The sequence below is a fragment of the Ochotona princeps genome, chromosome 17 (genome assembly GCF_030435755.1).
Source record: "Ochotona princeps isolate mOchPri1 chromosome 17, mOchPri1.hap1, whole genome shotgun sequence".
NCBI lineage: Eukaryota > Metazoa > Chordata > Mammalia > Lagomorpha > Ochotonidae > Ochotona > Ochotona princeps.
Window position 1 is genome coordinate 45,619,495 of NC_080848.1, and position 27,974 is coordinate 45,647,468.

At 49.1% G+C, this 27,974-nt stretch overlaps 2 protein-coding genes across 3 annotated transcripts in view; both read right to left on the reverse strand.

The window, feature by feature from the left end:
- The window catches only part of LOC131482427 (USP6 N-terminal-like protein), a 409,820-nt gene that overhangs the window by 296,460 nt on the left and 85,386 nt on the right, over window positions 1–27,974 (reverse strand). The window lies entirely within an intron of this gene.
- Window positions 19–27,872, reverse strand: LOC101526707 (histo-blood group ABO system transferase-like). 2 transcript variants are annotated; one of them, XM_058675415.1, is made up of 8 exons: window positions 27,385–27,872; window positions 8,646–8,778; window positions 7,037–7,094; window positions 6,411–6,467; window positions 4,776–4,823; window positions 3,660–3,695; window positions 3,044–3,178; window positions 19–1,520 (listed from the first exon to the last, which is right to left on the reverse strand). In XM_058675415.1, the coding sequence occupies exons 1-8, from the start codon at window positions 27,466–27,468 to the stop codon at window positions 830–832; spliced, it is 1,242 nt and encodes a 413-aa protein (XP_058531398.1). In that variant the 5' UTR covers window positions 27,469–27,872; the 3' UTR covers window positions 19–829. The 2 variants fall into 2 exon arrangements, with proteins under 2 accessions (XP_058531398.1, XP_004599821.2); XM_004599764.2 differs by lacking the exon at window positions 27,385–27,872 and adding an exon at window positions 19,708–19,748.

Here is a 27,974-nt window from a genome sequence, read left to right on the forward strand (position 1 = left end):
CACTATTACATATACACATTCTACAAAACAAACTAAAAGGATCACAGAATTAAACAATAACTACGAAATGATACAATTCTTAGGAGATGAGACAGGACAAAATCTGGCTGGCTTTGACAATTAGGATATTTATAGATTTATTTATTTGAACAGAAGTTTCTGAGAGAGCGAATAAGGTAGAGATCTTCCATCTGCTGGTTCATGCTCCAGATAGCCAGGACAAACAGGGCCAGGCCAAAGTCAGGAGACAAGATCTGGACCCCAAACTCCCTTGTGGGTGGGCAGCAGGTGTTGAGACACTTGACCCTCTTCCACTGCTTTCCCAGGTGCTTTAGCAGGAAGCCAGGTCAGAAGTGATGCTGCTGGGACTGCAATTGGCAGTCACATAGGATACCAGTACTACAGATGGCAACTATCCCCATGAGCCATGCTTTTAACCACACCAAAACTATCCACGAGATGATAAAGGTCCACGCTAGGGCCTTGGTCAGGAAGTCTGAGACTGATCTCACCCAGGGGAAGGGCCCAGGTCACTCCTGGCAGAAGGTTCTAATAGTGGCCACTATGGAGCAAGTGCTGGAGGAAGCGACTGGGGCCGTGTATCGGTGTGCACATTTGCGTACTTGTGTCTACCGTCTATGAGCATGACTGCCTGTGTCTGTGTGAGGATCTGCTAGTGATGACAGACGGCAGGGACAGCCTGCACTTCAGCTGAGCAGCTCAGCTTCAGGAGCCTTTCTACAGTGGGAAGAAGTGGAATCACAGTGCCCTTCCTCCCAGAACCACTTCGAGCACAGAACAGCCCCAAACCTCATCCTCTATAAGGCCCTCATGGGTTTCGGATTTTCTGATTATCCTTGGGCACAGTCAGAAGCCTCAGTTTCTTTAAGACGGAGGGCCAGTCCAGTAGCCAATCACCCCACAGGTACTCTGGGGACAGCACCTTGGTGGGCTTGTGGTGCAGTAGGTACTTGTTCAGATGGCTCTCAACATGCCACACGGCCTCAATGCCATTGGCCTTGTCAATCACAATGGCCTGGTGACAGGCACTGGCGAGCTGCTGTACCTCGGCCACTGATCCCCCAAAGAAGGCTCCAATGTAGTAGAAATCACCCCTGTCCCAGGGAATATACGCCTGGGACTTCCACCGACGCTCGTAGGTGAAGGCCTTGCGGAGGGCTGTGTAGAAGCTAGGGTGCAGGGTACCAAAGAGTGGAGTCAGGATCTCCACCCCAACATGGTCCCAGAAGATCATGTCCACATCAGCGCACACCAGGTAATCCACCTCGTGGCGGAAGCGCTGCTGAGAGAAGATGCTGATCATCTCCATACGGTGCATGGACACGTCCTGCCAGCGGGCATGGCTACTCACAGAGAGCACCACCAGCTGCCGGCCCTCCCCGAGCGGCACATGAGACACGTTGGCCGGCCAGTCGGTGAAGACGTAGTAGGTGACACGGTGTCCCACCATGAAATGCTGTTCTGCCGACTCCAGGAACCTCTTCAGGAAGACCATGTACCTACCAGTAGGTAGAAAGCTGGGCTGTAGACCCTTCTTAGCACCCCACCCCAGGAGACCACAGGCTACCTGGGCACTCGGGGACTCAGGACCTCCAGAGGCTGTAAGCAGCAGAGGCACCACATTCTACTGCCCTGTCTCAGATGTGCTCATGGTTGGGTCTCACTTAACCCCTTCCTCCCAGGGGACAGGGGCATGCTAGCTGAGGTCAGGAGCATTAAGGCACAGCAGAAGATATGCAATAGCACAAATGGGGGGTTGGAAAATGAGATTCCCCTGAAGACCCTGTGGTGTCCCTACACTAGCCTGCATGAAATTCAGCCTGATGGGCTCCTCTGCACACCTGGCAGAGTTGCTTGGAGACTGTGAAGACGCGCTGCCTCTCAGGGCCTGAGCCCCATTGTCACACCCCAGCATCCCTTCCCTCAGAGACCTGAAGGTGACTTGCTGCCAAGGTCTTCTGTAAACCATTAACTTGCCACTGTGGCAGAGGCTGTGTCTCTTCCTGTGGATGGTGTCAGGTTGGGCAGAGCAGGGATGCCTGCATGAGGCAGTGAGAGTGAATCCCTGATGGATCATCTCGGCCTTATCTCCTCAGGAATGTCTGCAGTGCTCTGCAGGAACCCTGTCTCTGTCCACCATGATAAGCACCCTGTGTGCCAGGACACTCGCAGACACCAACTGGGGAGCTGCCACCTTCTCTCATCCCCCGGGTCTAAGATGTATACAAGCCCAGGGATGTCTGCCCCGGATAGCCATTTCTCTCACATGTGTAAGTAGCCCCAGGCCTTCCCCCATAAGGTCTGTCAGGCTCTCTTCTCGGACTAATAAAACTGTCTGAACTCTCTCTATCAGCTCTGAACCTAACAGCAGATGGGAGAAAGTCACCCAAGGACGAAGGGGCGGGTAAGGCCTAGGCCATGCATCTCAATCCCAAGAGCAAAAGCTCCAGTGTGTGTGTGTGTGTGTGTGTGTGTGTGTCCCTGTCACAGGAAGACTTCATCAACTGCTTTGGATGGCTGGTCCCACCGTGAGGTGCCCTAGGGCCATGTTCCCTCAGCATGGGTCTAGGACTGTCTGAAAGACTGCAGCCAGTTCCACACCTGGCTCGTTCGTGGATTCCACATGGACAAGGCAGGAGCTGCAGTTAACTGGAGAGCATGCACAACCCACCTATGATGACGCCACCCTGTAGGAGTGAGGCTTGAGGTCAGAATCCTCTCATGTGGCTCTGCTCATCACCTTCCCAGGGCCCAGGGTATCACTGCTGTCACCAATCCTGCTCCCTCAGGCTCCATGTGGCCAGCCAGCTGCCTTTGGCCCATCTCCACCTCCTGGTAAGACCCAGAGTCCCAGGGCCTGGGGTTGAGTCATGACACTGCCTATATTATCCTGCAGCTCACAGAAGGAACCCCAACAGTGTGCCCTGTATTTAGAGAGCAAACAGTGCCCCCCTTCCCATCCTGGAATCCAGAGCTCAAGATGGTGGCCACAAATGTCTGCTCAACCATCCCAGATACTCACTTCTTCACGGCAAACACAGTCAACCCAACAGTCATGTTCTGCAGCCGGAACTGCTCATTCAAGAGGTCGATGTTGAATGTCCCATCCCAGATGATGGGAGCCAGCCAGGGGGTCACCACAAGGACGTCACTTCTCCTGCACAGGGAGAGAGTCCCACAGCAACATGTGACCGAGAGCAGGGTAAACACACACAGCTGCTCCCATCCCAAGACCCTCTATTCAGACTCCATCCTCCGGCATTTCACAGAGCCGGCCCCATTACAGAGGGACTTGGCCCCAAACAAACCCAGACTCCAGACAGGCAGTGTGTAGCCAGCTAGGACCAGCCCTCAGGCCCTGCTGGCCCACACAGGGATGGGAGCAGGAGACCAGTCCACAGTGTATGAAAGACCCTATCACAGACTTGAACATTCCCTGATGGATAAAGGGACAGAAACCTGGGAAGCCAGATTAGAGATAGGAAAGGTGGACAGGGAGCAGTGTGGGGGCCTTCAGAGTCGGGCCTCACAGAACCTAAGTGTAACGGCTTCCCTGAGCTCCAGATACACCACACCCTCCTCTGCTATCCACGTCACCATTTGTCCCACGTGAAATGTCTGCCAGTCAAGTCACTTACGAGGGAGTCAGTGCCTCAGGCTGAGGATACGCCATGCTGCAAAACAACAAGCCACGACGTGTGAGTCTCCATGAATGATGGAGAATACAGGCTGCGGGTGGCGTGCAGGGCAAACAGTCCCACACAGGCTGCCCTGCGCCCACCTGGCCCATCATTTGATATCCCAGGTAAGGTCATTCAGAGGCTCTAACTAAGCATTGGTAAACTAGAGAGAGCAACTGAGGAACCTCGGGGTGCTGGGAAGAGTTTCCAGAGGTACAGAGGAAGCTAGATGTGACCCTGTCTCTTGGGAGTGTCTGGTGGTGATGGCCAGATCATGGACTTGCTCTGTCCCTCACTGGCTGCTCTCTAACCCAGGGCATGTGGCTTCCTGCATGGGAAATAGGAGAGCAACAGCTCATGCCTTGGCTGTCACAGGATCTGCTCAGAAGGTGGTGTGTGACTCTGCCCCCACCTAAAGCATGAGGAACCCAGGAGTGAACCAGGGTTCATTCTCACGGCAGCCATGCCTGCACCAACAGGGCCACAGTGAAGGTGCCATGCTGTGAAGGGCAAGCCATTACTAAAGAATTCCCAGGGAACAACTGAGGAGGTCCTGGAGAGCATTGAAGAAGGGTGTGCCTGAGCTCAGGTGAGGTCCAGAGGGAATATTTCACAGGGACAGAATCTTGGATCAGAAAATGCAGATTCCCGAGAGCGTGAAAGTGACAACTACACAGAGTGGCCGAGCTCACTGCCCCTGATGTGTACTTCAAAACGCTGGGGGACATGACCGTTCTGACCACAGTTACAAATATAAACACAAAGGGAGAGGCCCACGAGGCCCATGAGGCTGGCAGTTTTAGCCATAAGAAAGGCCCCATTGCAGGGCCAGCTCCCTGAACTTCCTTGCCAGGCTGCTGTCCACCACATGGAGAGCATGATGACATGTACTGCCACTGGGTCTCCCAGAAGCTGTGGGATGAGGGCAAATTCACAGCACAGCTTTGGGAAAGAGCCACCTAGCTCCCTGAAAGGCTGGCAGATGGGGGCTCTCCAGCATCTATAGCTTCTATCCAGGGCACAGGGTAAGAAGGTAAGACTACAGTGTGGGAGGACTGAATGAAGCAGTGATACCTGGGCAAGGCGACCACTTGCCAGCCATCGGGGTCTCTAACAGCCATGCTGCAGAATGAAACAAGAAGAGGTAAGTTTGCTACCAGGAAAGGTAGTTCATAGAACCTGGGGGCCTGCAGGGACAGTGGTGGCTGGGGCATGCAACAGAATCTGAAACCATCACGTCGTATCACTGTGATAATTGTGTTGTGCTGGCTGGCTGTGCTCCTGGTGTTCCTATCCCATCAAATGTTATGATTTGCCCTGGGATGAGCCACACAGCTCCCCTCTCCCACCCTGAGAGTCTCCAGATGTTTCCAGGGTGACATTCGTAGCTGGGGGTTTCAGGGATACTTCCCTTGGACCCTGCCAGCTAAGCTGACAGTAGCTGAGGCCACACAGAGAAGCCCTGGGTGTCTATAGGAGCAACCACCAGAAATGCACAGACATTTCAATATAACCCGGCCTGTGGCTATCTGAGGAATTCTACAGACCCCACAGTCCAGCTGAGCCCAGGAGCCCAGGGAAGGGACATGCAGGGACCATGTAAGTCTCTCATGCATTGGATGGTGGCTGCACAGCATTGCTGAGTGGACGCAGGAGGGAGCTCCTAGATACTGAGAGCAAGTAAAAGACAGAAACAGCCCTGGGACACAGACCAAGGCCTGGAATGAAGACCACATGGCATGGGGAGGGATGGCAGCCATCACCTGGCTGCAGCTCAGAGCCCGGGGCTGTGGTAGGAATGATGGGGGGGCGGTGTTTGAGGCCAGGCAGCCATCACCTGGCTGCAGCTCAGAGCCCGGGGCTGTGGTAGGAATGATGGGGGGGGGCGGTGTTTGAGGCCAGGCAGCCATCACCTGGCTGCAGCTCAGAGCCCAGGGCTGTGGTAGGAATGATGGGGGGGTGGGTGTTTGAGGCCAGGCAGCCATCACCTGGCTGCAGCTCAGAGCCTGGGGCTGTGGTAGGAATGATAGGGGGGTGGGTGTTTGAGGCCAGGCAGCCATCACCTGGCTGCAGCTCAGAGCCTGGGGCTGTGGTAGGAATGATGGGGGTGGTGGGTAGAGGCCAGACAGCCATCACCTGGCTGCAGCTCAGAGCCCAGGGCTGTGGTAGGAATGATGGGGGGTAGAGGCCAGGCAGCCATCACAAGGCTGCAGCTCAGAGCATGGGGCTGTGGTAGGAATGATGGGGGGGTAGAGGCCAGGTAGGCCAAGAGTACAAAGTGCATCCTCCCCCATGTTCCAGAATGACTGTTGCTTCAGTGAGGGCTAAGGGGCAGAGACAGGGAGACGACGAGGCAGCCAAACCAGAGGAGAGTGTGGCCGAGGCAGGCAATGAACAGAGGGAGATGGTAGGAACCATGGACTCCGGGCATGTATGGTGTAAGGTGAGCATGAAGGAGGCCTCAAGGCCAGCTGGTGGTGTGGAGACCACTCACTGGGACTCCTAGGAAGCCCAGGGTCAGGGCTGCAAGGTACAAGAGAGATCGAGGTTGGAGTCAGAGATACAAAGGCTGCAGTGGCCTGGTACCCCTCAAAGCCTTGGAGGCAACCAGGCATGCTCTGGGCAGAGCATGGAAAAGAGAAGAGGAGGTCCAGGTGGGTCACCCTGAGGCCAGCACTGCATACTTTTCCCACCCTGCACCCAACTCACCTAGGCTTCACTTCCATGTCTTCCAGCATCAGGCGTCTGAAGCTCAGAAACCCATAGCTGCAGGAAGGAAGCCTTGGGGAGGTTAAAGATGCAGAGCCCAGAGCTGCTACCATCCCCTCCCAGCACACAGCAGAGAGCCTCCTGGGGAGGCGATGAGCTCCCAGCATAGCCCAGGGGGTTTGTCCCTTCTCAGGACCTGGAAATGAGGGGATATGGACCCAGGGGACAGGAGGGGTGTAAGCACCAGTGTCAGCTGTAGAAGGTACCCCCTGGATCTTTGCAGCCTGAGCTCATCTAAAGGAATATTTCCTGTGTGCACAGATGCCCCAGTAGAGTTGGCTTGACCTCACTCTGGGGTTCTAGGACCTTCTAGAAGCCTCTCACAGCTTGGTCCTGTCACTCACCTTCCCCACTCCTGGCCCCAGACTTTCCTTTCATGGATGGTGGGGTGAGACTGCATTCTCCAGGAGAGGCTTCCATTAGGGAGCAAGGCAAGGGTGAGGTGGAGCTTGTACAAGTGTCAGGAGGTCTCTCACCAGCGCTGCAGTGCTGGGACAGAGACAGTTCAGCAAGTACCCACCGGGCTCTAGAGCTGATGCTTGCCATGTCACCCATATGCTACTTACCCAAACAAGATCAGGATGAGGCTTAGCAGAAAGACCAGCAGGTGGCATTTGGGTTTTCCTAGAAAACAGCAGGGGAAGTCTGATTACTCCCCCTCCTTCTCTCACCTGACCCACCACATCCGTCTTTCCTGTGATTCCCTCGGATTGCCGGCAGAGCTACCATCCCGATCCCAGAGTCTGCTAACCCGTACGCGGCTAATGGTGGAGCCGTTGTCTCCCACAGCTGGTTATCCGAATGGCTCCTCCAACCCCTCAAGGGCCCCGGGTCCCTGCACTTTGCACTCCCAGTGGCCTTTCCCTTAAGGAAGCAGTTAGGTTCCTGAAATCACAGGGTCAAGAGTCACTTATTCCACAAAGGGTTCTAGCTCCAAGCTCTGGGCCTGGTTCCTTCACACTGACTGAGCTGTTGCGTTCCGTCTCCAGATGCCCTCTCTAGTCGTCTCCAGGGCTCTGAATCCAATGGCCACAGGACGACTAAGTCTAATAAGAAACAGGTCGTACAAAGGGATCGTTATGCCTCTCTGCAGTTTCTCCATCTGTGTGGTGGGTTGATATTCAGCTGTAGGGAAATCTGGATACAATTTCAGTTTTCAACAAGCAATTTTGAAGAAAGAGTTCCTTTTCATGAGTTTTATAAAGTCAACTTCATTAGAGGCATTTCTTTTTCAGAACGGATTTATGTATTTTGTAAAAGTTACAGAGACAAAGCCGGGCCTGGTGTGGTAGCATAGTGGCTGGAGTCCTCGCCTTGCACATGCCAGGATCCCATATGGGCACTGGTTCTAATCCCAGCAGCACTGCTTCCCATTCAGCTCCCTGCTTCTGGCCTGAGAAAGCACTTGAGGATGGCCCAAAGCCTTGGGACTCTGCACCTGCGTGGGAGACCCAGACAAGGCTCCGGGTTCCTGGCTTCGGATCGGCACATCTCTGACCATTGAGGCTGCTTGGGAAAGGAATCAAAGGATAGAAGATCTTCCTCTATCACTTCACCTCTCTGTACATCTGACTTTCCAATGAAATTAAATAAACAAATCTTTGAGAAAAAAGTTATAGTGAGAAAGGCAGGAGACAGAGAGACAGATAGTCCATACATTGCTCCATTCCCCAGATGTCCACAGTGGCTAACGCTGTGCCAGGCTCAAGCCAGGAGCTTCATCTGGGCCTCCCATATGGGTGCAGATGGTCAAACATTCGGGCCATCCTCCACGCTGCCTCAGGGCATTGACAGGGAGCTGGATCATCAGTGAGACAGCCGGGAACTGGCACTCACATGGAATGCTGGCATTGCAGCCAATGGCTTTACCTGCTGCACGGTGGCACCACCCTCTTGGGGCATAATTTGTAATGGAATGTACCCATTTCAGGGACAGCTGGATGAGATTTGGACAAAGCAAGGCACCTGTAGCCATCACCCGAACAAGCCATGAGTTTCATCATCCGGCACCTTCCTCTCTGACCTCCTCGCGCTGCAGGTGAGTAGATTCATCTCACACACAAGCACTCCTGTCGGGTTGCCCTCGCAGCAGGAGTCCCCAGGCAAAGTGAGACGCAGCCGTGCGGACACCCCCAGGATTGGCTCACTGCTCTGCATCGCTGAGTCACCTTTTACCTTTCACACACCACTGGGTGTCCATTCTTTCTCCGACTGGAAGGTGAGCTGGGCTTTGCCGAACTGTTTTTGCTGTTGTGATCACAAGGTCTCTATCAGCATTCCCGTGTTTCTGTTTCCCTTGAGTAAGTTCCTAGGAGTGGAAGGGTATAGCCACATGAAACACATGATTCGCTTGCTGACAATAAGCCTGTGTCTTTCCCGGCAGGTGGAATTTCTCTCCCTAGCAGCAGTGTGGATAGACAGCAGCTGGCCCACACTCTGCTGGCACCTGAGGGCTGTTCTTTCCCACTTGGTCCTGCTGGGGGCACTGCAGGAGTCTCACTTTGCCTGGGGACTCAACAACTTTCCAGCTATTCAGGTGTCAGTTTTTACTTTTCTGATCAAGCATCTGTTTAATCTCTGCTCATTTTTAATTGCATTCTTTATCTAGAATTATTGAGCAATGAGATTTGTTTATACGTCTGCCAGATACAAATATTTCCTCTCAGCCTCTCATTTGTCTCATTTTTTTCTTGTTAATTTTTTTTCTTTTAAAGAGAACGTGCAATTTTGATACAAGTGACTTTATGTCCATCCCAAATTCATGAATATTTCTCCTAAATTAAATTTATTTATTAATTATTTTTATCTTTGATGACTTTTTTACATAGTTGATTATGTTGGTAAGGGTCAAGGGCTACAGGAAAGTGGGTGAGATCACCATTTCCACATTCTCTTTTTTCCCTTTCTGTATCTGGGGGGAAAAGGGAGGGACAAAGAGAGAAGCCACACCCAGCCTCCTAAACACCACTGCATCCTAGGATGGAGGACAGCCACCCGATCCACAGCAGGGCCCCCGATGTGGGGCATGCTCCGAGAGTCCGGCTCAAGAGGTTTTGATAGTTCAACAGTTCTGAATTACTGCCAGTCTCGCCACTCCAAGCATGATGAATTCTCTCCAGAATTAACTGGTTGACACAGTCCACCTTAAAGTCTCTGATTGCCCAGATATTCACTGCCAACATTTGGCTAGGTTAGTTGATCAATTTGTTCTGCCCTCCATCCTTTTTGTGCACCTGGCTATGCTGTCCTCTGCTCCGTCTAAGCCACTGAGGAGGCCCAGCTCTGACAGATGCACTCCATGATCAAACCATGGAACATGTAAGTCTCTTCATGGTTGGAGTTCTGAGTCCAGTAATTCGGTCGGTTGGGAGGATCTCCAAAGAAACTTTATCTGAGGTGAACCCAGATCTGAATCTTGTGTGTGCTTGCCAATGCAGGGTCCAGCACAGACTTTCTCCCCAAACAGCTTATGCAAGTGTTGGTGATTGCAATTGCTGGGTCAGTTCTGCTTCAAGCCCTGTCTTCTACACAAGCCAATGGGTGTTGCAGCCCAGCCTGATCCTGCCCACCAAATACTCAGCCTTCACGTACACCAGTGGGAGTGGCAGCCTAGTCAGAGACCCTCAATAATCCCCACCAGTCTCGCCCTCTGCCCTGGTTCCTGTGCTTGCCAGTATGTACAGCCGACTGGTCCAGTCTGTCCCACATCCCATTCAGCTCTCACACATGTCAGTGGACATTGAGCCTACTTCAACCCAACCAGCCCCGCTATCCAGCCCACACACTGCTGGTGGGTGCTATTCTGTATAGCCATGCCTGCCCCAGTCCTGGTTCTCATGCTCACCCGTAGGAGTGGCAACTCAAGAGGGAGGTGCCCACTGTTTCTCTAATGGGCCCACTCCTACTCCTGGATCATGCACTCTCCAGGTGATTCTGCAGTTAACTTGACAGAATTTGTCCCCAGTGCCATCATCTGCCAGCTGATGCTGCAGCCAAGCCCAACAACCCACACCTACACTGGCTTGCACTTGCACCAGAAGGTACAGTCAACCCAGCCTGGCATTTCCCTAACCCAGCTCACATAAGGTCAACAAGTGTTGTAGCCGTGTTCGGCCTCATCTGCCCTCATCCCACCTCACACTCTCCAGTGGGAGTGGTGGTGCAGCAGGGGAACTCCATGTAGCCCCCATATTGGTTTTGACCTCTCACCCCCGCCCCAGATCTCACACTTGGTACTGTAGCCCAGTCTGGCATGGCCTGCCTCACCTCAGCATTTGCCAGTGGGTGCTAGAGCCTTGTAGGGTCCAGCCCACCCCTAAATCCAGCTCATGCTGGTGGGAGCTGTAGTCAAGCCCAGCCCAGCCCATCTTGCCCCCAGGCCTGTGCCTCATGTGAACTGGCTTGTGTTACGACCCAACCCAGACTGACCCACACTCCATTCTTGTGCTCAGATTTGCCAGCAAGTGATGTGAACTGACCCAGCCTGGTTCGCCCCAGAACTGAGCCAAGTATATGTTGGTGGATACCATTCCCTGGCCTGGTCTGCGCTGCTCCTTATCGTGGTTCTTGGCTCACCTGCAGGGACTGTGTCCCGACAGAGGAGATCCCCAAGCTCCTCCATCACAACCTCTCCCAGTGCCAGATCTCATGTACACCAGTGGGTCCACGCTAGTCCACCTCCTGTCCTAGCAGGAACAGTGACATTTCCTGACTGGTCTTGAACCCACTCCAATTATTACTGTTGGCTGTTACAGCCCAGCCAAGGCTGGTCCACATCAAGACACAGCTCACACATGGCTCAGCAGGGGCAGAGACCTAGCCTAGACTGTCCTATACCTGCCCTCATCCTCATGAGCCCCAGTGAGTGTTTGAATCTAGCCCAGTCTGGCAAACCCCAGATCTAGTCCACACTTGTGCCAAGGGATACTGAAGCCATGTCCAGACCACAGAGCAGCACCCACTCTGGCCTTCACACTCACCAGTAGGAGCCACAACCCTTAGCTCCCCAGCCATATCTGTCTCAACCCTAGATCTCGCGCATGCTAGTGTTTGCCCTGACCCAGTTTGGCATAGCCCCTAGGCTGTCTTGGCCTTTTTCTCTGGATGCTGACCCGGCTTGCCCCTAGTCCCTTGCCTGTCTTGTGCTTTGCCTTTGGATGCTGATGCTGCCTGATTCCAGTTCCAGCTCTCACTGGTGGGTGCTGGAACCTGAGCCTGCTCAGTCTGCTCCCACACCTGGCTCATGCAAACCATGGGTGTGACACACTATCCCGGCATAACTGAACTCCATCCTGGTTTCTGCACTTGCCAGTGAACTAAGGTTTGCTTAGCCCTGCTTGGTCCTCCCCCTTCCAAAACCAAGCCACACATCTGCCAACAGTTGGAGCTTGCTGGACCCCCATGTCTAGACCTCATGCTCTCCACTATGACCCGCTAGGGGAGTTTCCCACGTTCACCTGCTCAGGCCACTCCCAGGCCCAGATCTCATACATGCCACTGGGTCTAGGCCCTTGCCCAGCATAGTCTGGCCCTCCATCTTGGCCTTGTATGAGTTGGTGAATGTTGTGGCCCGACCTGTCCCACACCCTGCTTTAGGATGCACATATGGGTGCTGCAGCCTCAACCTGCAGACTATTCTTGGTCCCTGTACCCATGAGCGATGACAGATTCCATGGTCACACCTAGCTCAGCCCATCACCACCCAACACTTGAGCTAACCAGCTGGACTTGTATTTCAACAAGGTTGGGTCCACATATCCCCCACAGAATCTACCCCAGGACCTGGTTCTCTCATGTGTTGGTTATGGTCCTGCCTAATATGACTCATCCCCTGATCCGACATTCCATCAGGTACTGGGATCTGGCCCTGCTAGACAGGCCCCCAGTCTTAGCTTTCACATGGACTCTTGCGTTGGACTCTTACGCGCTCTTCATAAATGTTAAAGCTATGGTATATGAGGATGTAATATATTTGTCAACAGTTACCCAAGGGAGGCAGTGAGCCTATATGGCAGCATATAAATGACATCAGACAACAATTTGAATAGTCGGGAAGAAATCAAGAGCCAAGAAAATGGTGACTCTACAGATTTAATTCAGGCTTGGCTGTTCTACTCCCAACCCAGGACCCTGTTAAGAAATCAGCATGTGGCATGGCCCAGGTCCTTGTGTCACTGTCATCCAAGTGGGAGACCCACAGGAAATTCCAGGCTCACAGATTTAGTGTGTCCTTTCCCTGGCCATTTCAGCCATCTGGGGAGTGAAGCAGAAGATGGAAGATCTCTTCCCTTCTCTGTCCCTTCCGCCTCTAGGTCTCCCACGTGGGTTCAGGATCCCAAAGCTTTGGGCCAACCTTGACTGCCTTCTCAGGCCACAAGCAGGGAACTGAACGGGTAGCAGGGATTCCGGGACCAGAAGCGGCATCCACATGGGATCCTGGCACATTCAATGCGAGGACCTTAACCTCTAGGCCACTGGGCCGAGCCCAGTAGGCAGAATTTTTTACAGAGAGAGGAGGAGGTGATCTTCTATCCTTTGGTTCACTCCCCAAGGGCCAGTGCCCAGATCTCCTTCTGGATCTCCCATGTGGGGGCAGGGATCCAAGCACTTGAGCCAGATCCGCCCTCATGGTAGCCCAAGGGCTTCGCCCAAGTCGCTGGTGCCTGAGTGAAGGATACTCAAAACAATGAGAAACAGATGCAGGAACTTAAGCTATACAAGAAATGAGTGCAATGTTTTCACACAAAACTGAAATACTGAAGAAAAATCAAAATGAAATATTAGAAACAGAAAAGTCAAAATGCAAAAGAAAAAAGATAATAGAAATCTTATCAAATAAGATAATAAGAATTATAGAATTAATTATCAAATAAGATAATAAGATAATAGGAATAATCTCTGAAGATTATCTAGAAGATAAATCTTGGGGAAAAACTATCTGAGAAGAAAATGGCAAGAATAATTGAGTAAAATTGCTAAAAGTATTTAATAAGTATGTGTGATATCATCAAATAACAAAGCTCACATGTCTGAAGAGTTTTGAAGGTGTGAAAAGTTAGACCTGATTGGAAGGTGTGTTCAATGCAATCATTTTTTTTTTAAGATTTATTTTATTTTTATTACAAAGTCAGATATACTGAGAGGAGGAGAGATAGAGAGGAGGTGGAGCTGCCGGGATTAGAACCAGCGGCCATATGGGATCAAGGCGAGGACCTTAGCCACTAGGCCACACTGCCGAGCCCATGTGTTCAATGCAATCATAACTGAAGGTTTCCCTGACATAAGGAAAGGGTTCTCCAGGTACAGAAAGCGCAGAGGACTCGAGCAGGCAGGACGAGGAGTGAGCCTCACAATGGCACATGGCAGTCGGGCTCTCCACAGGCAAACCCAAAAGATAACCTAGAGAGGACCTCCAACCACATTCACAGCTGATATGTCATCAGAAACCCTACAGGATAGGGGAGAGGAATAACCCAGGACCTGACAGCAGCTGCCTCGCCAAAATACTGTATCCACCAGAGCTCTAGATTTTATATGAAGACGAATTGACAAGAACTTCCACGACAAACAGAAATGGAAAGAACCTGCGACTGCCTGAAGAGCCCTGACAATGATGCTTACGGACGTGCTGCACACAGAACGTGAGAATCATCATCACCCTCATCAAGGAGGACAAAGATAGAGAATTCCCTAGCAAAGTTACACCGGAATCCTAAAGCAAACAATGAGAAAATGTATGTTAAATTTATCAGATCAACTCAGTACCTTTCAATGGCAGCCCTGAATGCAAATAACATAGGCTCTCTGATCAAAAGACATAGACTGGCAGACTGCATCAAAAACAATGTCCATCCATCTGCTGCTGATAAGAGACACATCTCACCCCCAAAGATACACACACAGACGGAAAGTGAGAGGACAGTCCGTGCCAGTGGAAAGGAAAAATGTGCTGGTGTCCTCAATGTAACAACAGACAAAGTACATTTTAATGCAAAAGCATTAAAAGACCATATTACAGGCCACAAAACAAGTCTCAACAAATTAAAAAATTCTGGAATCACATTATATATATTATATATATATATATAATACATATATTTTGTTTATATATATACATTAAAGATATAAATATAAAGATATATAGATGTATCTAGACATAGGTATAGATATAGAAGATATATAAAGATATATGTATATATACACATATATATATATATGTGTATCTTCAAACAGGAAATAAAGCTAGAAAGTTCCACAAAACAGCAAGTATTAGATCTTCCTGAAAAACAAATGAAGGTGTCAACACAGTATGAAAATTTACTGGATACAAAAAGCAGTGCATAAAGGGAAATTCACAGCAATTGGAGTCTACCTCAAGAAACTAGGAATGCATCAAACAGATGATCTATCAGTGCATCTGAACGACCTGGAAAAACAACAAAACACACCCAAATTAGCAGAAGGAAAGAAATAATTAAAATTAGAGAAAAAGTAAAGAAAATTAAAACAAAATGTACATGTAGGATCAATTACTTGTAAAGCTGGTTCTTTGAAGAAATTCACAAGGTTTCCATGCAGGTGCTAGGCTCTCACCTGGCACAGTCTTACCCCCCAGTCTTGGCCTTGGTGTGTGCTGGTGGACGTTGTGGCCTGCCCCAGCCCACACCCTATTCTTGGGTACACCTTTGTGTGTTACAACTTGGACCAGCCAAGCCTGTTCCCAACCCCAGTGCCCAGGACTGTTAGGGAGTTCCATCATCAAGCTTAGCTCAACTCATCACCACTCCCAGCCCTTGAGCAAACCAGCTGGTATGGCAGTCCCACAGGGGTGAGCCCATGACACCACACAGAACCTGCAACCAGACCCAGCTCTCTCACAAGTCCAACATGATGCACACTCCGCCCTGACACTCACTGGAGGGTACTGTGTTCGAGCCCTGCTTGGCAGGACCCCAAGTAGTGGTTTTCATGTATGCCCATAGGTGGTGGTCAATACCAACCAGCCCAGCTGAGGTCTCCCGTGTGTGGGAGTATTTATTAGCTTGGTCTCAGAAGGTCCTCCAGCTTCCCTCCTCTAAGCCACCTGGTCTCAGTCTCCTCACTTACTTGCAAGTGTAGCAGCCTGGCTGGTGGAAGTTTCCCAGAAGTCACTCCTCACTTGTCACTTTCTCCCTCCCACACATCTCTAGACTCACTTCCCTGAGCAATCCACAGCCCCCCATGCCCACCAGCATGTAGATCCCCAAGCCTAGTTCTCTGCTGGTGTGTTGTGCTGGCCTGGGGCCCTGCCTGCTGTCCCAGGGAACACACACAGTCACGTGCAGCTCCCCAGACCCTGTCTGCTACAGCACAGGAACCTGCCAACCACATATCTTTAAAAAAAAATAGAATAGGCAACTATACTGGGACTGGTATAGTTAACACAAATTTGGCATTAACCCGGCCCAATATGCCCACCAACTATTAGCTGCTTTTTTCCCAGCAGGTAACACTTGCCTAGGTACAACACAGCTAGGCAGTTAATTACAGTTGGGGCCCCGATTCCTTCCATGAGGCCAACATCACTTGAATTCTAAAACCAAAATATGTCATAGAGACAAAGAACTATAGACCAACATCCTGGATGCAAGAATTTTCAACAAAGTGCTAGCTCAATGAATCCAACAGCATATCAGAAAGATTACTAACCCAGACCAGGTGGGATTTAGTCCTTGTGTGGGAGATGGTTCAACATACACAGATCAATAAATATGACACACCACATCAACAAGCAGAACATGAAAGCCATCTGACTATTTCAATAGATGCAGAGAAATCATTCAATAGAAATCTTGCTACAAACCTCAAGAAAATTGGGTTTAAAAGGATTGGTCATCAATACACGATAAACCTGATGCCAGCGCCAGAGTGAATGGGGAAAAGCTGCAGGCATCTCCACTAAGATCTGTGACCAGAGGTCTGCCCCTCACGGTTACTATCCAATGCTGCCCTTGAAGTTCTAGTCAGAGCCGTTAGCCAAGAAAAAGAAACCAAATTAATGCAAGTTGGAAAGGAGGAAGGCGAATTTTTTTGCCTGTTTGCCAATTGCATGATTCTTTATAATGGGGAAACCCGAAGACTCAACTAAGAGACTGTTGGGGGCCCGGCGGCGTGGCCTAGCGGCTAAAAGTCCTCGCCTTGAAAGCCCCGGGATCCCATGTGGGCGCCGGTTCTGGTCCCCGGCAGCTCCACTTCCCATCCAGCTCCCTGCTTGTGGCCTGGGAAAGCAGGTGAGGACGACCCAAGGCTTTGGGACCCTGCACCCGCGTGGGAGACCCGGAAGAGGTTCCAGGTTCCCGGCTTCGGATTGGCGCGCACCGGCCCGTTGCGCCTCACTTGGGGAGTGAATCATCAGACGGAAGATCTTCCTCTCTGTCTCTCCTCCTCTGTGTATATCTGGCTGTAATAAAAATGAATAAATCTTTAAAAAAAAAAAAACAAAAAAAACAAACACTTGCCTTAGCGTGCACACGTAATTCCATGGCTGAGAAAGAATTTATAAGATTAGTCCCATTTACAATAGTGACAAAAGTTACATACGATGGAACAAACTTAGCCAATCACATGAAAGAAACATGTTTATGATGAAAAATACAAAACACTACAGAAATAGAAGAAGACACTGAAAAGGAAAATTCTGCTGTGTCAGTGGATCGGTAGAATCAATGTCATCAAAATGTCCATGTTACTGAAAGTAGTCTATAAATTTAATGTGATTCCAGCAAAAATACCTACAACATTCTACTCAGACCCAGCAAAAAGGATGCTGAAATTCACATGTAGACACAAAAGACTCAGAATAGCTACAGCCGTCTTAAATAATAACAGCAAAGCTTGAAGCATCACAACATCAGACTTGAAGATGTGACACAGGGGAGTGGTCAGCAAACAGCCTAGTACTAGCATGACAAGAGGCAAGCTCATCAGTGGAGCAGAATAGGAATCCCCAAAATGAACCCAAACATCTATAGGTAACTTTTTCTTGACAAGAAAATCAAACAAGCAAACAAAACAACAGACACAACCAAATAAAAAAAGGCAAAACCAAAAAAAAAAGTCTTTTCTAGAAATACTGTTGCAATAATTGGATATACTCTTGCAAAACAAACAAGGACCCTGCCTTTCACCTTATGCAAAAAAATCAATTCCAAGTGGATCATACACAAACCTAGGAGTTGACACCATCAAATCACCAAGAAGAAAATCACAGGCACATAATTCAAGGCATAGGCATAGCCATAGGCAAACACTATTCAGAAAAGACCGCCAAAGCTTAGACAGTTCAAGCAAAATTAAGGCAGTGGGATTACATCAAGCCAAGAGGTTTCTGAGACAAGATAAATTATCACCAAAGTGAAGAGGCAGCCAACAGTGTGGAAGAAAATCTTTGCAAAGTACACACCAGAGAGAGGACAACAGCCAAGATTTACAAAGAACTGCAGAAATTCAACAACAGCAGAACAAACAAACCAGTTATAAAACTGGCAAAACACAGGAACAACTATTTTTCCAAAGATGAAATTCAGTGGGTAACATATACAAAAATTATGCTTAAGATCTCAGGGAAATCAAATGAAACCACAGTGAGGTTCTGCCTAACTCCAATGAGAATGGTTTCATACAGACATCAACAAACAGTAATTGCTGGAGAAGATGCAGGGGAAATGGTAACCTGATCTACTGTTGGTGGAAGCATATACCCAGTACAAACACTGCAGAAGTCAAGACGGAGATTCCGTAGACAGCTAGAATACAGACCTACGACACAACTCAGCCACCCTGTTCCTGGGAGAATATCCAAACAAACTGACATCTGCATATGAGTTAACTGTTCTAAACCTCGTGTTTATAACAGATGCTCCTCAACAGATGAATGGATAAAGTGGCATATTTACACAATGGAATACTACTCGGCCATGAAAAAGAATGTAATCTTAGTATTCATAACAAAATGAAACCAGCTGGAAACCATTATACCATTATATATGGTAAAATAAACCAGTCTCTACAAAATACATATCGTATGTTCTCTCTGATACCCAAAAATTAATACACAGGACACATAAAATGTAATCTTTGTGAGATTAGCATATTGGAAATTCAGGTTGAAAAATCAAAGAGAAAATCAAAGAGAGCTTTTGCACTACAAAAGACCAGCTATACTAGAAACCAAACAAAATGTAAACATAATTAAACAAACAAGCAAGGAAGAATGCACAATGTCACTGCTGCTTCAAGCACTGTAGCTTCTAGGACAATTGTCATGGACTGATTACAAGGAAACCAGAGAAAAATAATTGTAACACTTGTGCCAGTAATAGACTTTTTATTCCCTGTTTTTATTTTTTAGAAAGAGCTGCCTGGTTCCTGTCTTGTAACATACCCTTGCTGGGTCTCCTACTCCACTTTCTTTCTTTTTCAATATTGACTTGTTTATTTGAAAGGTAAAGCTAACAGAGAAAAGAAAGAGGGAGAGACCCAGACCTTCCGGCTGCTGATTCACTACCTTAGCAGCCAGGAGCCAGGGGCTGATGTGGGTCTCCCACGTGGATGCAGGGACTTGGGCTGTGTCCTACTGCTCTCCCAGGTGCAGCAGAAGGGAGCTGATGCGGCCCCAACCAGCGCTCACGTTAGAGGCCGGTGCCTGACCACCCCCCTGCTCCAAATCTGTCACAGGAACAGACAGCCCTCCCTTCGCGGCCCTCACCTTCAGCCGGGACCATAAACAGGGTTCCTGGCCAGTGGGCACCAGGAAGGCTGTGCTTCAGGTTACTGGGGCAGATCAGGCAACGCTGGGAATGTCGTGCCATTTATGTTCCCAAAGACAAAAAAAGAATCTTTGTTTTCTCTAGCCTTCTGTTCATGTCAACAAATAAATAAATAGATTATTAAAAAAAATTTAGATGAGGAAAATAAAGGTTTAACGATCTTTGACCGATAAGAAAAAAAAGCAAAGCAGCGGCTTTGTTCCTCTTTTCAAAACACACTGAGAAAACACCGAAATATCAGCCAGGTACCCACGGAAAAGCACGACGAACAGGTGAGGTTGACAGGTGGTGGGCCCTGGCCGAAGGCCCGAAGGCCCGGGGAGGCAGCACCCGCTGGCCCCGCACAGCCCGACCCGCCACGCCACCCGCACCGCCCACACGGCGACCCCGCCGACCTGCACCTGCAGCCCCGCAGCGTCCCTGTCACGCACCTTCACCGGCTGGGCTCCCTCGGACCCCTCAGGACGGCGGCCGAGGAACCCTGGGTGGCCCTGCAGAGCTGCGCCTGGTGCCGGGACACAACGGAGCAGCTCCCAGCTGTGTCCAGCATGCACTCTGGAGCCCCGGCTGCAGCAGGCGTCCGGCGGCCTCAGCCCTGCAGCCCTCCGGAGCTCCTTCGAGAACTCAGGCTGGGATGGCGGGAAGCGCACTGCGCAGGCGCGCTGGCCCTGAGGCTTCGCCCGCCTTCCACTGGCCTTCCTCAGGATGTCAACCCTGAGGGATCCTCCGTGACTCTGCGGGCTGTTGCACAGGCCAAGGGCACTTGATGTGGTAGTTGCTGGGTACAAATCTCTGTAGAAAATTAACTCTGTTATCTATCCTAGGGGTTTTTTTGTTTGTTTGTTTGTTTGTTTGTTTGTTTTGAGGGGTTTCTGGAGCGATCCTGATGGTCATTGTGAGAGAGGGTGGGGATCCAGAGCTGGAACCAGGCAAAGACCAAGGAAAGCTCAGAATCAGACAGGAAATGGTCAGCGTGGGTTCACTCATACCTCACTAGGTGGGACACAAAGATTAGTTACTTGTCCCTGGGGTATTGAGGATTTCTCTGCACACTCCTCCTAAAAAAAAAAAAAAAAAAAGTTCTGCACCTAAACTGTTGACACATGTCTTGTTAGAGTCATAAGCCAGTTCAGACCACCCGAAAAACAACCAGGTTCAGCAAAATCATGCTTCAACACTATAAACAGCTAAATACTAAAATGAAAATAGACACGAGACAGCTGAATAACAGTAATCTATAGCCATTTTAAGGTGTATAGAACCCGGTAGTATATAAATCAAAATTGAAATGTCTATGAAAAAGTCACAGGATGTGGTTGAGAACCTGCATTTTCCTTTTAACGTATTGGTTAATCAATACCATGTCAATACCACAACATTGTAAACTGCTACTGATGTTATGTTGGGGCTTTTAATGGATTGGGATGATACTCTGCCAGCGCCACCTTCAGACCAGAGATGGTCTCTCCAAGAAACCGTTGAACTTACCAGGACAATAAGATGCTGGACTTTATGCTTGGTAGATGGTTGACTCTCAACTGAAGTTGAACTGTGGTAATGCAACAAGGTGGAAGAATCCACCATGGGGGGAGGGCTTGGGGAAGGGTAGGGGAAATCCCAGTGCCTATAACACTGTGCCACATATGCAATGCAATTAATAAAATAAAGGAAATTTTTTTAAAAAAAGAAAGAAAATTAACTCTGGGGCCCAGCGCAATAGCGTAGTGGCTAAAGTCCTTGTCTTGAATGTGCCGGTATCCCATACGGTTGCCGGTTCTAATCCCGCCGGCAGCTCCACTTCCCATCCAGCTCCCTGCTTGTGGCCTGGGAAAGTAGTCCAGGGAGGCCCAAAGCCTTGGGAGCCTAAACCCGCGTGGGAGACCTGGAGGAGGTTCCTGGCTCCTGGCTTAGGATCGGCGCTGCACCAGCCGTTGTGGTCACTTGGGGAGTGAACCATCGGACAGAAGATCTTCCTCTTTGTCTCTCCTCCTCTCTGTATATCTGACTTTGCAATAAAACCTTAAATATACATATATTAAAAAGAAAGAAAGAAAATGAACTCTGGGGGCGCTAACGTGGGAACATAAGTTTTCTTCATTGATGTCCTGGGGAGAAGTGTTCCTTACTTGTAGCTGACTAGACCGAGTAACGCTGTGTAGCTACTGCAAGGATGTTTCTTTAGTTTCTTCTTCTTTTTTTAATTAAACCAACAGCGGCACCAGCACTAGACCAAGAAGTGCTGCAGAATGGGGGCTACTTGTCCCGTAATGCTGACAAGGTATTCTAGGTTGTCTCCAGGCCTGAGACCAGGAATGATTGACAGGTCTGAACGTTGGTTGTTTCCATAATTGTAATAGGCGGAATGATCACTGGAATTAAGATAGGGAAGACTAGAGCTAGGCCATGTCCTTGTTTGTTTTGGATTAGAATTGGATCGGGCACTGAGCAGTCTCTCTCTGTTTTTATTTTATTTTCTGAAAGATTTATTGATTTTAATTCAAAAGGCAAAGCTACACACAGAGAAGCAGAAATGCTGTCGTCCACTGGTTGGCTATTTCTGCAAATGACCGTCATCATGGGAGCTTCTTCTGGTCTCCCACGTGGGGCAGAGGCCCAAGAACTTGAGCCGTCTACCACTGTTTCCCCAAGGCAGAAGGGCACTGGGTCAGAACTGCAATTTTTTTTCACCCAGTGAAAGGTTTGAATAGGATATTGTTGGCTCCAAAATTCTGTAAGGTGATAAAGAATAGTCGTAGGTTTTTGGAGAATCAATTGATGTATATCACATAGAAAATATATAGAGAGGATATATCTCATAGAAGCAATTCTATAACAGATTGCCTAGTGAATAATGTCATTGGTGTCAATGTTACTGAAAAATAATATAGTTAAAAGCTAATAGTAATTTTGAGTATTTGGGTAGTAATTCAAACCAATTTGAAATTATTATCTCTTGATCCAGGAAGGTGCATGTGAGCACTGGAATTCAGCTGGTTGTAAACGCATGTGAAATTGAAATTTTTGTAGAATATTTTTTAGATAATTGATACAGTATTATAATGGGTAAGTTCAATATGATGCCTAGGTCCCGACATGATAGCATAGCAGTTAAAGTCTTCACCTTGAATGCGCCAGGATCCCATTTGGGTTCTGGTTCTAATCCCAGCAGCCCCACTTCCCATCCAGCCACCTGCCTGTGGCCTGGGAAAGCAGTCGAGGACTGCACAAAGCTTTGGGACCCTGCACCCACGTGGGAGACCTGGGCAAAGATCCTGGCTTCTGGCTTCGAATTGGCTCAGCTCCAGCCATTGCAGCCGCTTGGTGAGGGAACCATTAGATGGAAGATCTTCCTCTCTGTCTCTCCTCCTCTCTGTATATCTGATTTTCCAGTAAAAATAAATAAATCTTTTTTTTAAACGATGCCAAAAATGGCTTCAAGGGAAGGCAATAGGTTAACTTTGGTTAGAGTTGAATCAATTTCATCCATTCCTAAGACAACAGATTCCTTGTGTCCTTTAAAAGTTATATGATCCATGAGGCCTCTGACAGGGTCTTGCACATTTCACTCTAGAGAATGTTCTAGAACACCATCATGCCTGGACGGAAGGTTATGAGACCCAAATAGGGTTTTTCAAATTGGCAAATGAGAAGTCCTTAAACTCCGGTCCGTAATTCTGTTTCCAAAAGACCTTCGCTTACTAACATCTACATGTGTTATAAAAATCAAGTGGAGACATACATTCATGTCGGCATTGATGGTAAAACTTCAGTCCTATCATACACTTCAGGTTCAGATGTAGCTGGGTTAACACAAGCTGTTTGTAGATAATGTATCTGCTTTCAGGAAAAGTCATCCAGTTTCTATCACCTGCACACATACAGATATGTGGAGTACACACAATGTTTGGACAATGTTTAGGCAATGCCTGAAGTTTTGGACTTCACAGAAGGAGCTGCCATTTGGATCATATATTTTACAGCTTATCAAGCTCTGCACAAGTCCCTCACTTAAAGTTGGGGAAAGTGTGGTTCCTATAGAGAGTAAAGGAGTTGGATTAGCAACCAGCCAGATGGCTTGAGTTTATGACTTCAAAGTCTGAGGTACAAGTAGTATTGAGGAGGGACAGAGATGGTTGTTACAGAATGGAGCCATGAAGCTTTAATCACAAAGAAGTCAATTATGCTGATAAAATTACTACATCTATTGGTGGAAAAGGAACTGAGAGGACATTGAAATGCTCATTTATGTCAATCTTAGTAACGCTGTCAATCTTGTGTCAGTACAGGATGCGTAATAAGTGTTGACCTGAAGAAGTCTGAGACACCATGGCTGACAAGTCTACTCTGCATACTACCTGTGCCCAACCACAGAGGATTTTCAGCAATGGGAAGCAGCTCTTCAAATGAAAATGGAACTTGGTTGAACATTGTGATACCTTCCCAGTATCCATCAGAGAAAGCGGTCCAGTTTCTTGAATATACTCTTTGTAAGTGGTGGAGCTGCAGAAGAAAAATGGTTCTTATGATAAGAAAATTCTCTCATAAATTTTCCATGTAATTGGAGATGTTCTTTCTCATAGTGTTACTCCTACTATCTTTTCTTTCATTATCATTTTATTCAGCAAGTTTCTTAAATTTGAGAATAAATTTCTAAAGGAAGATGTTTTCATATGCAATGAAACAAAATTATTTTATAGCTGATAGTAATGTGTGCCCTTTATGCCCACAGTCTATTTTACTGTGCTATACAAAACTGTATAATTTACTATGAACAACTGATAATGGTGGGACCAGCACAGCGACACTGCAGGTTAAAGTGCTGCTGGCAATGACAGTATCCCACATTAGAGAGCTTGTTTGAATTCCAGCTGTCTTGCGTCCAAATCCAACTCCCTGATAATGCACCTAGCCTGTCGTCCCATACAGCTTCATGTTCAGTTTGAACCCCAGCAATGTGAGTCTCCATTCCCTACTGTGCCCTCAGCACAAAATTATCACAGCCAGCCAGTCCCATGGCCAGTCTATGGGCATCGGAGGTCAACACAGCAGTACCACCTGCATGTGCAGGCAAGGCAGATTCAGAGCCCATGTGACTTAGACACCTGTGCTGGTGCACATGCGCTCACACACACAGCATTGTGGGGACTCTGTGGCTTTCTCTCACTATCTTGCTTTCTCTCTCACACACAGTCGATTTACTGAAGAGGGAGGTGGGTATGGTGGTGAGTTCACACGCACAAGATGAAGACAGAGGTGCAGTTGACGCCCTAGGTCCTGATTGGGCTGTGAGCTGTGGGCATGACTCTGCTGGAGACTGCAGCAGCTTTCCACCTGTCTTCCCAGCATCTCTGCCAGTGGGGATGCAGGAGGTAGCTGAGCTCCAATGTACCCACAACTGCCTGCACTGGCCCAAAGACTCTTCTTACAAGGGCAGCTTGGAACCTACACATTGGGTCACTTGAGCTGGCACAGGGAATTTTCCTGTAGGGATAGCCTGGACCATATCCTGGTTCAACCTGAGATGGCTCAGGGAGACTTCCTACATGGGTAGCATGGCCAGCCTGCCCTTTGTCACCCTGAGAGAGCCCAGGGAGCCCTAATGGAGAGGCAGTCTGGGCCCTGTGTTCTAGGTCACACTGAAGTGGCCCAGGGAGTTTTCTTGCCTGGGTGGTCTAGTCGCCTTCCTTTGGGTTACTCTGAATGGCCCAAGGAATCTTTCTCAGTGGTGGTCTGGGCATGCACATCATGGGTCACCTTGATTTGGTCAAGGGAGTCTTAATAAAGGGGTGGCCAGACCCTCTGCCTTGTAGTCACCCTGAGCTGGCTCAGGGAGTTTTCCTGCAGGTGTATCCTGTACCATGTGTCTCCAGGTCAACCTGAGCTAAAACAGGGAGTCTTTCTGCAGGATGGGTTGGCCTCCATCACCTGTGGTAGCCAGGAGTTGGCCCAGGAAGTCTTCCTGAAGGGGTAGCTTGCTCCCCTGCTCTGGGGTGACTCTGAGCTGGCCCAAGTGATTTACCTGCAAGGGTGATCTGGTGACCGTGCTCTGTGATCATCCTGAGCTAGCTCAAGGAGTAGGGGCAGCATAGTGCCCCTTCCCTGTGGTCACCCTCAGCTGGCAGGGTATCTTCCTGCATGGGTGACCTGTCCCCGCCACAGGGAATCTGCATCTAGGGGTGATTTAGTCCCCTGCACTGTGGTAACCCTGAATTTTTCCACAAAGTCTTCCTGCAATGGTGCTCAGCCCCCCACACCCTGATTCATATGGTGCTGGCTCAGGGAGACATCCTAGAGGGGTGCATGAGGGCAGAACCCTGTGTACACATGTGTAAAGTCATGAGGGCAGAACCATGTTTATACTCTTGTGTGGTGGTGTAAAGGCAGAAATGTATGTGCACACGTGTGTGATGACATGAGGGCAGAACCATGCGTTTACACGTTTGTGATGGAGCATGAGCAGAACATGTGTATACACATGTATGAGATGACATGAGGGCAGTACCACATATGTACACATGTATGAGCTGTGTTTGGAACCGATTAGCTCCTGGTGTTACTTTGGCATTTTCATTTCTTTAAGTCTCAACTTCTGATGTTCCACCTGTTGGGTGGGTTTGGTACACACAGATGCATTCTGCAGGCCTTTTCTGTATCTGCACACATGTGTATTCCTTGGGGTTGGGTGTACACGAGAATGTGCCAGCTGCAGCTCCCCCCATGAGTCTGGAGAGTCAGTTTATCTCTGTTCTGGAGTGCGGGTACACCTAAGCAGATCTCCCCCTGAAGGTGTTTGATTTGGGGCTGCTGCTTACACCCTAGAGCCTACTTCTAGAATCAGTGAAACATTCTGGACTTCACCATGGTCAGGGAGGCCCAGGTCACATTTGTCTTCTCATAAGTAACCATGCCTAAACTCGATACACTGGGCAGATCCAAGAGCTCTAATGGGGACATGGGTGTGGGGAGGAGGTGAGGACCCCGGGGAGTGGGTCATGTGGTTAGTTCATTGTGAAAAGAGAGGGGGTGAGATAGGGTCCACCATCCCTGCGTCCGTGACACCAGTTAGAAGGGGCACATGTCCACACCGCACATGGGATGCGGTCTCACGGCTGACCCCTGGCTGGGGCATCAGTGTGTGGGACTTACAGTCTGGCCGTGGCCCACAATGCTTCTGTCAAGAAGCCAGTGATTTGTGCTCCCCCCCAGAGACTGATCTGGGATTGGGCAGGTAAACAGGAGCTGTGTCAGAGCTACTTGGTCCCCCCGAGGGACAGACTTGCCTCTCTGTGCCCATGCACCGCCCTGTGCCGTACCATTGCAGCCTCCAGTGTTGCTATTAGCTTGGACCCCATACCCAGGAGCCCTTAAGAGAACCAGGATTGGGTTGTTTTCTCTATAAAATGAGCTTAGTTTCTGTGGAAGTTGAGGGAAAGAGTTGTCTGGTTGCTATATGGCCCTTCCTCGAATAGGACGCCATCTTAAAAAATCATGTCGTGGAAAATAATTTTTAAAAATGATTTAAAACTAAAAATTTCCAAAGTGCAGACATTTCAGATGCAATATCAGAGTATTACATCTGATTTGAAATAATTTAAGTATTTTTATTTATGAATGACAATTATAAAGATAATAATATTGCATTTATAAATTGGTAGCTTCAAAAGTGAAAACTGGGTCAAAATTTTTCTGTTAATAGCAAACGAAGGTGAGGCATGGGTTTCTACAACAATGGAGGAAAATGAATCTCAATTTTATATACGATTATTCTCATTTACTTAGTGTTATCATCTACATCTCTATGCTCACTTCCGGTCTAGGACCTGGAGAGAAGTTCTGTCTCTCCAGAAGTCCAGCGAGGGTGGCCAGTGAGTGCCAGGACTCCACTGTTACAGAGCTGGAGCACGTGTGGACTACCAGTGTTCCCTGAATACGGACGGATGTCGTCCACCCACTTCATTAAGAGCTGAATTGCAGATGGCCTGGAGGGTTGTCTTCCTAACCTTTCCTGTCCACCATGTGTAGGGTGCCTGCCTGCAGGTCAGGTCCAGTATGCCAAGCGGCAAAGCTCTGACAGCTGCCTGGTGTGTCAGCATCACGGAACTGCCCACCTCAGCAGAGATGAGGCTGTGATGGGGTGCAGCTGAGGGATAGCGCCCCACAGCGGTGGGCAGGCTTGCTGCATTAATTGACATAAACGTTGGACCCCAGTGGCTCCTCACACCCTGCCCTTACTGCCTCCTCCTTCAGGAACTGCTATGAGGTATCAGTTGAGTGGGTGGGTGGGCAGTTGAGCTCATTGGAATGTGAGGACTCGGGCCCACTGGTGGGAAGTTAGAGCAGTTGGCAGGTATGTCAGTTAAATGGCTCTCTGGTCCGGAATGCTTAAAAACCACCAACTCCAGCCAAGCAGTGTTGGGAGCTCTCCTGCAGTGCAGTGGGAGCTGCTGTCGCCTCCTTGCTCAATAAAGACTCCGCCTTACAGCCTGTACTTGTGTCCAGCTCATTCAATCTCACTCTAGGAAACAAGGCAGTCCTTTAGGGGGTGAGCATGGGATGACCCCAAGAAGTGCTCACACTGGAGAGTGGAACGAAAGGGGTGGGGGGGGAGGGGAGAGTGGCACAAGGGCTCATGAGGAGAGACCCAGGACAAGGGGAACGAGGGGACAGAGGGGACAGAGTGCCCAGGAGCTCTGATCAG

Bases quoted from the DNA above. Each gene is read 5' to 3' on its own strand.
- LOC101526707 (XM_058675415.1), bottom strand. From the start codon at position 27,468: ATGTCAATTAATGCAGCAAGCCTGCCCACCGCTGTGGGGCGCTATCCC. The intron at 6,468-7,036 runs GTAAGTAGCATA...TCCTTCCTGCAG, and splicing joins CTCATCCTGATCTTGTTTGG to CTATGGGTTTCTGAGCTTCA. The intron at 3,696-4,775 runs GTATCACTGCTT...GTTGTTTTGCAG, and splicing joins CAAGTGGTCGCCTTGCCCAG to CATGGCGTATCCTCAGCCTG.